Genomic DNA, 14,389 nt, shown 5'->3' with positions numbered 1-14,389 from the left:
TGTGGGTGAGTGTGTGTGTTTGTTTGTGTGCGCGAATTGTAGACCGCAGCACCAAGCGGGGGTCATCCCGCAAGCAACAATCAATAGCGAAGGTGCCATTTGCCGTAATCGTGCTGCTGCTCCAAAATGCCCAAATCAATAGCAGGTGTTAGGTAATGGATCGTGCGCACGATCACACGGCACCGAACCGACACACACAGAGCATCTGGTGCGGGGTGAACGTCAGCTATCTGTTGCCTTTCAAATCAACCAACCGCTGGAACGCTTCCAGCGACCCGAGAGAAGCGTACCGGCGAGTACCGTGGACAAGACCCAAACATCCACGCCACAGAGAATGAGTACGCCAAAAAACCCATTAAAACCGGGCACGATAATTGCTTTTCTTCTGGTGTTTTATGTTCCACCTCCGAGCACGGAACGGAGCTGCCTTGCATGGGCTGCGGATGACACGACTCGCTCGCATTGCCGTCTGCCAACGGGGTGCTCTTTTGATGTTGCTGGTTGAGTTTGCTGCGGATGGCAGAGATGGTAGTGACGGCAACCAAAAACCCGTTTACAATGCACTTCGTGCACCTACTCGTGTTACTCCAGTGACTTTGAACTGCTGCAGCGGCGGGAAGTATGCCCGAGCGGGCGTTACATTTCCGGACTACCAATGGCGGGCGTCCATCCCTTCGGTTCGATAAAGCTATTCCACTTGACAAGGGCAAAGTCAACCACGGATTGCGGCACCAGGATCACTCACCTCTGTCGCTTGTTGTGCGAGGATTATAAACGATCGCCTTTTGCGTGGTGCTGATTACTGCCGGGTCTCGAGAGTGGCGTCGCTGGACAACCAACTCCTTCCCTGGGTTGTTGGCGAGCAGATGCGCAATCGCAATCCCACTCGTAACAGTGCATCGTGCCCCGATATTGGGAATTCCTCGAAGCGATAGGGCTTGGCCACTCGAGCTGCCGGTGTTGGCATCGCTACAATCGCTTGTCTGATAAGATCAGACCCGGTCGTATAGATTATTATAAATAGTGGACATTAGACATCTTCATTAGTTCATCCGGCCCGGTGACAGTGTGCTGCGGTCCGCTTAAGAGGAGCTCCAGCACAATTATTCCTCCACCCCGATCTGTCCCGTTTCGAACATTTGCAACCAATTCCAGGTGAGTGATCGTGACGAAAAGGTGACGCTCCACGCACTCTGCATGTTTGGTGTGTGTTATTCCTTCGGTTGGAGCGAACCTGAACGAGGTCTCCGACATGTCTGGGTTTGGAATGAAACGTATTTACGCAACCCGCATCGGCAACACCCTAAGGCCAAGGGCACAACCGCAGGGAATGCTAAGTGAAAACTGCTCAGTGCAGATGCCGCATGCGTTCGGTACTCGGGACGGTGCATACGGCACGTTGGTACGCAATGAGAGCATGGCCGACGTGGTCGGACTCCGCCGCGACATTTCACACGCCTGGTGGGAGAAATATGGGACATGCGCATCAGCGACTCTAGCACACGATCGTCCACGTCGTCGTCTTCACATCTACAGTGGCGGATACAAAAAAAAAACCCCCCACAAATGTACCGGAAGAGCCCGGAAGCTGGAGCAGAGTCGTGGCTGAGACGTATTTTTTATTTTGTTGGTTGTGGACGACTCTTGGGCAGAACTATCCCGCGGCCCCGTTCCGACACCCAACATTGTACCGATACGGGTGAGCGCCTTCTCCCGTCCATCACTGTCCGGTGCATGTGGTAATCTCAGGTGGAATCGCGCATTACATAATGCCGTCCGACCGATACACTACTGGTTTTATTTTCTCCTCTTTTGGAACACGAACTCAACGCGACTAATAATAGCGGGAGATTGGTGCTACGGTGGTGTTGGTATCGGTACCGCCGGGCCAATCCACCAGACTGCCGTTGCGGTCTGGTTTTCTTTGGGGTGTTGATATTTGGGCCCAATGGTAGGGTGTGTGCGCGAGAGTTAAACATTCCGGAATATTGCATTCAGCTGGATCATTGTGCTCGATAGCTGAGACAGGTCGGTGCAGAGTGTTTCTGGGTTCGTGTGTGCTCATTCGCTCGGTGTGATGTTTTCGCGTGCGAATGATACGCGATGGCGTATCAGACTGGGGGAACAGGGAAGACCTCCATGGGATGCCTCGCTGATAGTGAAGATGTCGTGTGAAATGACCTGCACCTGCACTGACAGCTGTCAATAGAGGTAGGAGAGAGTGATTCCCGGCAAGGGGGGGAGGGAAAAAACCCCCGTTGACCTGGTGACGTTCTCCCAACAATGGGGAGCTGTTTCGGATGTTACGGTGCGCGATCACGAACAATGTTCTACCGCCCTCGCCGAGGGTGAAAGCCACCGGAGGTCCGTGGCCATGTCAGCAAAGTCATCAAAACAGCAAACAATCTCGATGTAATTTGCACGACCAGCACCGGAAATTACATCTCGCGCAGGGTAGTATATCTGCGCGCACTGATCATTGTGCCGGGAGTGGGTCGTCCCTTATCAGCACCCAATCGGTGGTGTCGTGCGAGCATCGTTTTGATTTGCGTACAGCCGATGCAGCGCAACCCGCTTTATCGCCCCGTCCGCTGGTTGAATGTCGCAGCGGTAGCTGGTGCCCGGTAAGGAAGCCGCATAGCCGTATCCAACCACTGGCGAGAAAGCAGCGGTTATCGTTATCGAACCGGAAACATAACGGCGTGCGCGAAACAGGGGCGGTGAAGCAAAAAACATTAAACAACAAAAAAGAAAACCTCCGAGATCCTCGGTACGGGCATGATTTGCATGTGGAATATTAGTGCTGCCCGTGGGCCCACCCATGCTCAGTGCGCTAGAAGCAGCTCACACCAAAAGTTTAACATTTCTTTGTTTTTTGTTCCTTCTACCTTTTCCCCGTGTTTCGTTGCGTTGCGGGGCTTTATTTTTAAACCAGCGTCGGACGGAGCATTCAACAGTCAACGATAGGCGGTATGCCGGTTATCGACACGATCGGCACCAGATTGGTTTCATCATCGCAGTAAACCGCCCGACCCCGAGGGTGACATCCGAATCTAGGCGAGGGTTTTTTTTGTGTTTACACGGAACCAACGACACCTCCGCAATAAACCTTTAGCGAATCAATCAAGCAACAGTGTGTGAAGAAGCGGACAACTAATACACAGTGTGAGCGGCATCCGGTGACATCAAGACGTCCATCAGCAAATGGATCGACGACAGACACCACGTTGGAATAGCGCAGAATTGGGCCGGGTTGGCGTAATGTCGCGCTGGCTGTTGCTGGTCATTCTAGCGCTAACGGTCCGCGTTTCGGCCGGATATAAAGTCGGCGTGGGTAGAGCAGACTGCACTGGACCGTCGGTGGAAATAACGTTCGTAAGTAACTATCTCCGCTTTCTCTCAAATAGCCATGCGGAGCAATTTTATTGATCGTAGCGCAGAGGGTTGTTGCAGATCAAAAGAGTTTCCGGAGGAAGAACAGATGCTGTTCTCAATTCTCAATATCTGATTGATAGATGCCATCTTTGATGTTTAAGCCATCCTAGCCTCTTTTTGTTGGAACTGTTGAAGTTGCTTTAAAGACTTCACAGAGGAGTTCTTGAGTTCATTGACTTTATGTCTTCAATTATAATGCTAGATCAAAAGAATTTCTTGAGGAAGGATGTATGCTGTTCTTCATACACCTCCGTATAAACTGATCAATTGTTTGTCAGATTTTGCCTTTGAGCTAATAGTCATCCCAGACAACATAAAGACAACGAACTCTAGACTTCCTCTGTGAAGTCTTTATAGTGGAGGTGGAATTAACATCAGCAGTTCCAACAAAAGGGAACTGCTGAAGTTGATTCCACTCCCACTTTACAGACTTCACAGAGGAGTTCTTGAGTTCGTTGTCTTTATGTCTTCAATTATAATGCTAGATCAAAAGAATTTCTTGAGGAAGGATGTATGCTGTTCTTCATACACCTCCGTATAAACTGATCAATTGTTTGTCAGATTTTGCCTTTGAGCTTATAGTCATCCCAGACAACATAAAGACAACGAACTCTAGACCTCCTCTGTGAAGTCTTTATAGTGGAGGTGGAATTAACATCAGCAGTTCCAACAAAAGGGAATTGCTGATGTTGATTCCACTCCCACTTTACAGACTTCACAGAGGAGTTCTTGAGTTCGATGTTTTTATGTCTTCAATTATTTTGCTAGATCAAAAGAATTTCTTGAGGACGGATATATGTGGGTCTTGATAATACCTACATAATATGTTGATTGTTTGAAAGATGTCGTCTTTGAAGTTTTAGGCTATTTTAGACTCTTTTATTTGAATTACTGATGTAGACTAAACTTGGATATTTTTGACACCGTAAAGACATCAAAAAGATTCAGATTCAGAGTCCTGTCCTGTCTGTGTATATCTTTGGCTATTTGAGTTGTAAACTTCGCTGTACCAACGTGTCAGTAATTGGTGTCCTTTACTTCTAGATGGGCTATGCGCAGGTGACGCAACGTGGAACCGGAATACATCTGCGTCAGTATGCGCGATCGTTCGTAATCGAGGACGAACCCGGCACTCGGGTCGTGTTCGTCAGCGTGGACGCGGGCATGATGGGCCACGCGGTCAAGCGCGATGTGCTGGCGGTTCTGCAGAAGAAGTACGGCCCGCTGTACACGGACGAAAATGTCGTCATCAGCGGTTCACACACGCACTCCACGCCGGGCGGCTTTCTGATGTATCTGCTGTACGATCTGACGTCGCTCGGGTTCGTGCCGGAGACGTTCAATGCGCTCGTGCACGGCATCGCGCAGAGCGTTATCCGGGCGCACAACAACATGGTCGACGCACGGATCTACGTCGCGGAAACGGAGGTGCTGGATGCGAACATTAACCGTAGCCCGAGCGCGTACGAAAACAACCCGGAAGAGGAACGGGCCCAGTACCGGCACAACGTGGACAAGACGCTGGTACAGTTGCAGTTTGTGCACGGCCGGGATGGTACGCCGTTCGGTGCGATCAACTGGTACGCGGTACATCCGACGTCGATGAACAACACGAACCGGCTCGTATCGAGCGATAACGTTGGGCTGGCTGCCGTAATGCTCGAGCTGGAGCGCAATCCCGGTGCGTTGGTCGGGAAGGGCGAGTTTGTGGGCGCTTTCGCGTCCAGCAATCTCGGCGACTCGTCGCCAAACATTGAAGGGCCGAAGTGCGAGAAGACGGGGTTGCCTTGTGACGTGCTGACGTCCTCCTGTCCGTCCGGTGCCGGTGCCTGCTTTGCGTCCGGGCCCGGTCGCGACATGTTCGAGAGCACGGCGATTATCGCCGATCGGTTGTATCGGGCCGCGGCCGGGTTGCTCAGCACGTCAAACACCAAAGCGCGCGAAGTGACCGGCCCGATCGGGTTCGTACATCAGTACATCGATATGACGACGGCGGAAACGGTCCATTTCGATCGTGCCACGCGCACGATGGCACGTGTGCGCGGCTGTCTGCCTGCGATGGGATACAGCTTTGCCGCGGGTACTACGGACGGGCCGGGTGCGTTCGACTTCCAGCAGGGCACGATCACGGACAATGCGCTGTGGAATGCGGTGCGTGACTTTATCGCCGAACCGACGCAGGACGATAAGGACTGCCAGGCGCCGAAACCGATCCTGCTGGCGACGGGACGGGCTCGCTTCCCGTACGACTGGCAACCGAAGATCGTGCCGACCCAGCTGCTGGTCGTGGGTGACTTCGCGATGGCGGCCGTACCGGGCGAGTTCACGACGATGGCAGGCCGCCGGTTGCGCACAGCGGTGGCCCGTGCTTCGGTGGCGGCCGGTGGCCGGGATTTGCAGGTCGTTGTCGCGGGGCTCTCCAACATGTACACCAGCTACATCACCACGCCGGAGGAGTACGAAATACAGCGGTACGAAGGTGCCTCCACGCTGTACGGACCGCACACACTGACGCTGTATCTGGAGCAGTACAAAAAGCTGATCGGTGCGCTCGTGCGCAACGAGTCGATACCGGCCGGACCAACGCCACCGTACGAAGACGACAAGCAGATCTCACTCACGACCGGGGTCATCTTCGATTCGCATCCGCTCGGCAAAGACTTTGGCGATGTGAAGGTACAGCCGGAACCGGTGTACGCGCACGGTACCACGGCTAGCGCCGTGTTCATTGCGGGCAATCCGCGCAACAATCTCATGCACGACAAAAGCTTCTTTACGGTCGAGCAGCAGCAGATGGACGGCAACTGGAGTGTTATCGCAACCGATGCCAACTGGGAAACGAAGTATGTGCGGGCCGAAAGCTCACAAATGGTGTGCGCATACTGATGAATGATTTCTTTTTTATTTTGTTTTAGATTCCGTTGGGAACGAACCTCCACCATACTAGGCTTTAGTGATATTGAATTTAGCTGGATGATTGGGCCCACCATACCGGAAGGGACGTACCGGATCCGACACTTTGGCTACTACCGATACATACTTGGAGGTGTCTACCCGTACGTGGGCGTTACAAACACCTTCACCGTGGAGTAGCGGTAGTATACCCACACGGGCAAAGATTGTCGCCATACTAGTAACGAAATCGGTTAGAGCATAATCGATAGGAATACGAAACATTGAAAGCAATTAGGTAAAACCGTATGAAGTTAAAATTATTGACACATACGTTGACCCAGTGAATGTTTTTTCTTCCTTAATTGCGAAGGTAATGATGCGAACAAACGGAGCAGCCGCTTGAGTGAGAGAAACAAAACAGAAAACATTCCATACCTGCTTTGTAACCAAATAGACTAGTCACTGGATATTCGCGTTTAGTTAGAAATTATTCTTCGATTTTGAATTTTAGATTAAAACCAATACCTATCCTAAACTGTTTCGTGTCGTTTATTTGTGTTTCCAAATTCTCTGCATCCAAAACTACGCAAAGTTGTTGGAAAATGTCCGCTGTGCTTAACAAAAGCTTCAAATATGGAGCTTTTCACAAGCTTCACGATGAGAAAAAGCTCTACAAGTTCTGACGAAAATGCTTTAACAAAGCAAAAGTTTTTCAATGGGAATTTGCTGTGAATGGGCAGTTTTTTTCCTGCAGAAATGATTAACTATTGGATAGATAAAGAAACAAAATTGACGTAAATAAATGAGAATTCAACACTGGCAGAAAATAATAATGGGTTTTTTTATGCAAAATTGTTTACGTTCGTGCTAATGTTTTACGTTCCATCAGGCGTGTCAAACACTAATACTAGAAAATATTCACAATATTTACATCATAATCGAATATTTGAATATATATTTAATGTTTGACAACCCTGTGCTCAATACCCTACCGTTCATCACTTCCAATGTCCAATCGTGCTCCTATATTCGAAGTCCTGTTACAGGAAGTTGTCACGAAATAGTCTACCAAATTATTAGCATTTTCTGTGAGATGATGGTGAGCATAATATTGTTGTAGTAAAAGAGAATGGTAAATGCAATAAGAAATTGATGAGTACAATAGAAGAAAAAATTGCGAACGATTAGTTGTACGGATGAAGGAAAAGAAATAGAATAAAACACACACACACATATACCGGTAGGAAGGATGGCTACCTTACGTCAATATGAAAATTCATAACCCACCGATAACGATCGGTATCGTTAGGGTCCATGGGGGTGGGGGGGGAGTAGATTTTATCGTCCGCCCGAACCAATCATTTCCGTTATGATTCCCTTCCTCATGGAGGGTGATTGATAGGTTACAGTTTATTGGGATTTTGTACTGTCGCCGCGGGGAAGGAAAGCACGGAACAAATATGACGGCACAACGACCAACGGGAACAGTGTTGAAAATACGTGCCAAAGCCATAACTCTACCGCCATATGCAAATCCGGCAAGCGACGGGAAAAAAAAACCGAAAGGGCCTTTGTGCACTAACTGCACAAAAACAAATACTGGGGTGACAGCAGCAGCAGCAACAACAACAACATAAATCAAGTAATAAACGACAACAAAAAATAGAAGACAAAATGGAAACATGGCGGAGCAATGGTTGTGGCAACGAGAAGAGGCGAACAACCCAAAACCAAAAAAGGGTTTTACCTTCGGGTGACCCTTCGAAGTTTAGCCACACACACAGCGCTGCCAATCAAGGGCAATATATATGTATATAGTACGCAACAAGCGAATATGGCAAAATTTGCACAAACCGCAACAATTGGCTTAATTTTTAATAGCCAAATACTAATGGATAATCGGGCCGCGTTATGGCGGACGGGTTTTACCCTTTTAATGCGTTATGGGTCGTAAAAAACAACAAAAAAAAATGGATAGCAACACACACACATGGAGCGAGAATCGTTCCGCCATTATAGCTGAATGGTTCAATTCAATCAACGTTCGTAATGTCGTTGTCTCGTGCGCAAGGTTGTAAAAATGATGCTTTAATTTACTACCTCGACACACACACTCTCGCTCTCACTTTTTCACGCGAAATTCCTCCCCCGCCGAGATGTGGACGACCAGTGCGATCTGGTCGAATTCTTCGTAGTTCGTGCAGCGCGTGGTCGGGACTCCAGCATTCCTGCCCGTACTACGCTGTACATCTCAGGTATATAAATATGTACATTTAATAATAATCTAATATTGACATCAACACCGCATTGTCTGGTGTAAAATGTACGCGAAGCACCCAACGTGTACCACCCATCTAGAGGTAGCGGCCGTCTTCGGCTACGTGTGCCGGGACGGCGTACTGGCACGAGCAGCTGAAGACCTGTCATTACTACTAAAGACCCACCATTACCACACTCACTGGTGCGCTAATGTATAATTAAAGTAGTAAGCTTCTTAAGTAAACGTGTCGAAGTACAGGATATCGTTAAGATATTGCAAAGATGTGTAAGTGTCCGGACCGTCCATGCGATTGATAAGGGCGGGTGCCGCTGTGGAGAGTGGTTCCAGAGACAGTGCGATGCTGCCGTTGTGTGGGACTCATTCTAGCACATCCTTTTGTATGCATCTATCTCTCACTATCTCTCACTAGTCATCGTTTCACTCAACTACGAGTGCACCTGTACGATAGGTCGTTACGCGTACGGTTGGATGGAGCGAGAAACGTCTTCGAGTAGAGAGTTTTCGTGTGCCTGCCACATCCACATCACAACTTTCTCTCGCATTCGCTCCATCCCTGTCGCACCGGACAGGTTCAGGTGCCTTTAGATCACTCCAGATTTAACATGTACTTCGGGGACGTGTCATTATTTCCTAAGGCCAGGAGGAAGATGGGAGAGTCGGAGCTGGGAAGGATAAAGTAACAATGCGAGCCATTCTCCAGGTTAGCAGGGACCGGGCCCGAAGATGCTTTGTCCCATATTACCAGTAGAGGCGTACGAGGTGATCACGATGATTTCGCATGTTATGTAATGTGTATGAATTTCCCACCGGCCCACAGTAGCACGACACGCGGCCAACGATGACGCTCCTCTGAAGCAGCATTTAGTACCTCATGCCCTCTCACTCTTTCTTCCACTTTCACTCTCTCTCTCTCTCTCCCTTTCGTCTTATAATGCCCTTCTTCAATCTGGAAGCTGACAGGCAAGCGTAGAAATATTTCACACCGTGTTCCGCACAACCATTTCCTTACTGGGGCAAGAGAGACACGGCAAACGTCTGCTCTCACTCTCTCGCCCGACCAGAGTCCGCACGCTCTCCCCGGTGCGTACCGAAGCGTGTGAGCGTGTGGGAGCCGAACAAGCGATAAGGTTAAGCGAAGCAGTACCTTGCGGTGACGGTGTGCGTGTGCGAGTGTGTTGGTACCGCAACCGAAACGCTAAGCCAGTTTTCACTTTCGCACACACAACCCGTTACGGGCATTAAGCATCCTGTACACGATTGCGCTCCAAACAGCGAAATAGAAAAACAAAAACTTGGGACGACGACAATGTCGTGAGCTTCTACTCACTAAAAAAAACCCAACCGATGCGTGCATATGTGTGTGTATGGGTGGGTTTGTCTGTGTGTTTGTGTGTGTGTGCATAATACGGAGAGTACAAAAATCTCTCGTTGGAGCAAACTTACCGCTAGATGAAAATAAATGAAAACCTCCAAGTGAGATCCACCACCACTCGGTAACGTGGGTCCGGATTGAAGCGAAGCAAAAATTCGCAGTTAAGCACAGGGCACAAGAAGTTCGGCAGGTCAGTCCACATCGGTGCCAGAAGGGTGGTCGAGTGTGTGTGTGTGTGTGTGTGTGTGTGTGTGTGTGTGTGGTTTGCTTAGCTTTATCAAAACTAAACCAGCAAGCGGCCCTCGAGCGGTTGAGGGGCCGAAATTTGGCCGCGAAATTCGGGTCGTGGAGTCGTGGAGACGCATTTACACCAAAGCAAAGTAAAAACAAAACAAAAAATAAAACCCCGCTGGAGGTTTTAAGGCACCGGGTGGCTGCCATCGCTGTACAACGTGTTTGGGAGGCCAGTTTTCGCCATTCAATCAAAACCAGCATGCCGTGTTTGTCGTTGTCATGTGTGCAGCAACGGGCGCACGTTGTGAGGATTGTTTGTTTGTTTTTTTCTTCTTCTTGGCATCAAAATTCAAACCCAGCTCACCTTTGCTAACTATCAACCCCAAAACTCGCACTCAACAGCCCAGCAGTAGCAGCGCGTGAGGAAAACCGATAGCGAACAGTGCGGGGGCGTTACAGTAGTACGCCTTTGATACCACTTGCGCCACTCAAACAATAGTTTTGTTGAGGTTTTCTGCTCTCGCGGTGCGTATGTTTGACTGTGTGCGCGCGCGTGTGTGTGTGAAAGGGGAGGGGGAACAAGTGGAGCAACGCTTAGACACCTCGAGACCCACCCTAGGCTGTCACCGTTCGGCAAATGGAAACCACAAGGACGAAAACAAAAGAAAAGCATACAGTGGAACGCTGCTCAACACTTTTCAAGCACTTTCTGATGTCATTAGGTACCGTGGGCAATTTGCCCACTGTAGTACGAGGGGGAGGGTGCGCCTTTGATCTAGATGCAGCAAGTTTTGTTTGATGTAATGGAGAAGAAAAAGTCCTCCCTCTCGCCCGATTACAATTGGGGGAAACGGGAAGACCCTACCTGGAAGAGAGGAAATGTCCCTTTAATTGATAACGCACCGAAAACTGTACATGTGCACCGCTCAGGCCACAAAGTCACGGAGGAGTCTCTCAACGCTAATCCGCCCCTCCAGGAGAGTTCGTTGCCAATTTCTCTTCCTTTGGTCACTTTTACGCGTGCTTGTCCACGGCACGTTTTCTTTGCTGAGCACATCTTGAAGGTGTGCATCGGCTGAGAGTGTTCCAGATATCGCATCGCCACATCGTGCGCTCCCGCTCGTACCAACGAAGGACAAAAAAGCTCGCACAAATGCTGGAACACTTGCCACACCGATACGCGCGACGGTTGCAAAATGGTGCCAGCGCGGTGTGTTTAATGTCCTTTAACATTGTAATTATAATTAGTTCATTACGGAAGAAGCTAATTATGCGGACGTATTGCATATACGGACGAGTTGTGTGCAGTTTCATTAGGAACACCTTGAGCTTTCCTTCAGCTTTCCTTTTACCCGGTGTAGGGACAAAAGTAATAAGAGCGGAAAATAATAATACAAAAAACGACAATCCACCCATTGTATTGTTTACCTCATTCGGCTACACAACAGGCGCTAGCACTCACGAGAGCATTGGTGTTCTGGTTGAGTGCCCCCTGTCCTAAAGCGGCATGATTAAAGAGCGGCGGGAGAGAATCAAAACCCCCGTGGCTGAGAGACTGGCCCTATTATCAGGGTGCTGCTTGATATGGAAGGCACGTTACATCAACACCGGACCATTTCTGCCACTATTTAGACAACGAATCGATGCTGATGTGTGGTGGGCGCTGCCATTCTGCCCCTTCATCCAAGGCAAGATGGTGGTGATATGCAGGCGAAAAGCGCGATACCGTTTCTGGGCAGGTCCTGTGGATGGGTTGCGTTGAAGAAGAATCCACACCCATCGATTGTGGCGAGTATTGGCAAGCGGGGGCGCTTCGCTTTTACGCTCGATCTATTAAACACGTCACAAGAATTCAACAGACTGGTCTAGACCAGTTTGCCAACTTTCTAAAGACTTAGCAGATCAACTATAGATTTTCTTTTTAATGGCGACGTGAATATTTTCTTAATAATGGCGAATGTAATCTATACTGTTGTGTCTAATTCTGACAGTGCATGTTTGCTATGGACATAAAAAAAATTAGGTTCTCAAATGGCATATTTTATGCTTCATATTTTATAGTGTTAAACCGTATGTAGTGGTTTGTGAAAACTTTCTTATTTTATTTGATGTAACATTTCCATATTTTACGCTTCAATCGGATGGAGGCGCCTGGTGGTTTAGTAGAAGTGGTCGATGGAGGCGCCCGGTAGTTCAGTTGGAGTAGTCAATGGAGCCGCCCGGCTATCCATTGGGCGGGATTGGCATAACATTCTATCCCATCCATACTGTTTTTGCTCCCCAAACGGTGCCTTTTATCAATCCTAAACTATTCCATAAATATGCATCCATATTTTAATCATATTATTGCTCTTTTCTACTGCCAGGTGTATGAATGACAGGTCGGCTAGCAGACAGCACGCGGCACAAATGTGGAACGCAGTGAGATAGACAGACTTACACACGAAAGCAGAAAGAAAGAACACTTCAATTGAAATGCAAACAAGTGCAACATAAAATCAAAACTCATACACGCTACCCGGAAGCAAATAAAGAAGAAGAAGCAGCAAAAAATACAAAAAAAAACAAACCCAAACAACAAAACACCATTGCAAAACAAACAAACAAAAAACATTTAAACGTACCATTCAATTTAATGAGCATTAGTCTCGCTTAGGCAGGGGACAACCACCGACAAAAGAGCAAATAAGCGAATAACATTTACTAGAAATAAACGACAGCAAATAATCGTATACACCTAATCTAATAACAATCAACTAAACTAAACAAAACAAACAAGTCGCAGCCGATGTAGCGAAACCAAACCAAATGTAACAAACACAGCAAACGAAAGCAAACAAAAACAAACCAACACAAGGGAATAATAAAGCAAATAAAAACACATTTCGTAAAAGCAAATAATTAAATCAGGAAATCAGGAGGAAGAGAGAGCGAGAGAGCAGGGGAACTAAGGCTACTAAGTGGGCTAGAATCGTGCAGTGATGTGGAATGCGTAGCACACGATTGTCACCGCGTGCGATGACGCTCCAAAACCCGTAACCGAACAAATACAAAAGCAAAGCAATAACCTAACATAATAGCAAACAGCAACACCTAGGTTTATCAGATGACTCACCTATTTACGAGTTTGTGTGTTTTTCGAGCGTGTGTTGGTGGACGTAACGGTGCGTGAAGTGACACCGAACGATGGGCGCACGGTGAGTTGGGCGAGTGGTTCAACGGGAGTGTGTGTATGTGTGTGTGTAGTGTGTGTTAAACAAACTGCAGGTGATCTCGAGGCGTTGTGGTTGTGCGCGGTCGAAGTTGCCCATCTGTCTGCGAAGGAAGCCAGCAAACCCCTGCTAACCTCACAGCGAAGCAGCTCGCGCCAAATGGCGACCGTTTCGGGTGCGTTTACCGTGCGCCAGTGTGTGGCGGTTGTCGGTGCGTGTACGCGACCAAGCAACCACAGTTAGTGTTCATGCCGTTGTGCGCGTTGCTGGTGCTAGATTTGACGCTAGGGAAGTGCCGGGAGCCGTGCGCGAAATGAGGATTGCAGCCGGACGAGCTGCTAGCAAGTGTGCGCAGTGCAACAGCAGGTAGTGCCTAGACCATCGATCGCCCCGCGATCGAACCAGCACCGACGTGCGCGCGCCCACACCCACACAAACACCACCCGCACACCGGCAAACCACGGCAAAGCGCGCGCGCTCCGGGTCTCGTGGTGGTGGTTTGTGTCCGAAGAGCTTCCGTCGCAATCAAAATCCGCACGCATCAGATCAGCTTTACGGCACCGAGACGGCGAAAAGAAAGGGCTAATTCCCAGCTGTTTTTTTAATGGTAAATCGTCAAAGTGACAGCGGAGTAATAGTCGGGCAAGGGCAGAGTGGGACAGAGCCAAATACACCAAGCAAACATTCTCAGCAAGCAACCAGTACCTACGGAACACTCATCACCTGCCCATCTTCGCAAAGCCTTTTCCTTGCGGCGGTTCCGCATTTCGCGCCTTTGCCACTCGCCTCACGTGCGAACACCGCGCCGGAGGTTTGCGCGACAGGTGACAAGTGAGGTGTGTACGCGCACCGTGAAGATTGTGAAGTGCGCGCAACGCCAGTGACAGTTTTACCTCCAACCCTCAAAGCAAACCGTTCTACACCGAGTGTTGTGATCGTGTGCGGAAACTGGGCCGGAAC

General features: G+C 49.0%; 1 protein-coding gene across 1 annotated transcript; it reads left to right on the top strand.

Moving 5' to 3' along the window:
* The first annotated feature begins 3,204 nt into the window (after positions 1-3,204).
* LOC128714321 (neutral ceramidase) lies at positions 3,205-6,528 on the top strand. Its single transcript, XM_053809200.1, has 3 exons — positions 3,205-3,375; positions 4,480-6,278; positions 6,351-6,528. The coding sequence occupies exons 1-3, from the start codon at positions 3,205-3,207 to the stop codon at positions 6,526-6,528; spliced, it is 2,148 nt and encodes a 715-aa protein (XP_053665175.1).
* The last annotated feature ends 7,861 nt before the right edge of the window (positions 6,529-14,389 follow it).

Source organism: Anopheles marshallii, chromosome X (assembly GCF_943734725.1).
Source record: "Anopheles marshallii chromosome X, idAnoMarsDA_429_01, whole genome shotgun sequence".
NCBI classification, from domain to species: domain Eukaryota; kingdom Metazoa; phylum Arthropoda; class Insecta; order Diptera; family Culicidae; genus Anopheles; species Anopheles marshallii.
Note: the sequence above shows the minus strand (reverse complement) of the source record. Positions and strands in the feature narration are given on the sequence as shown.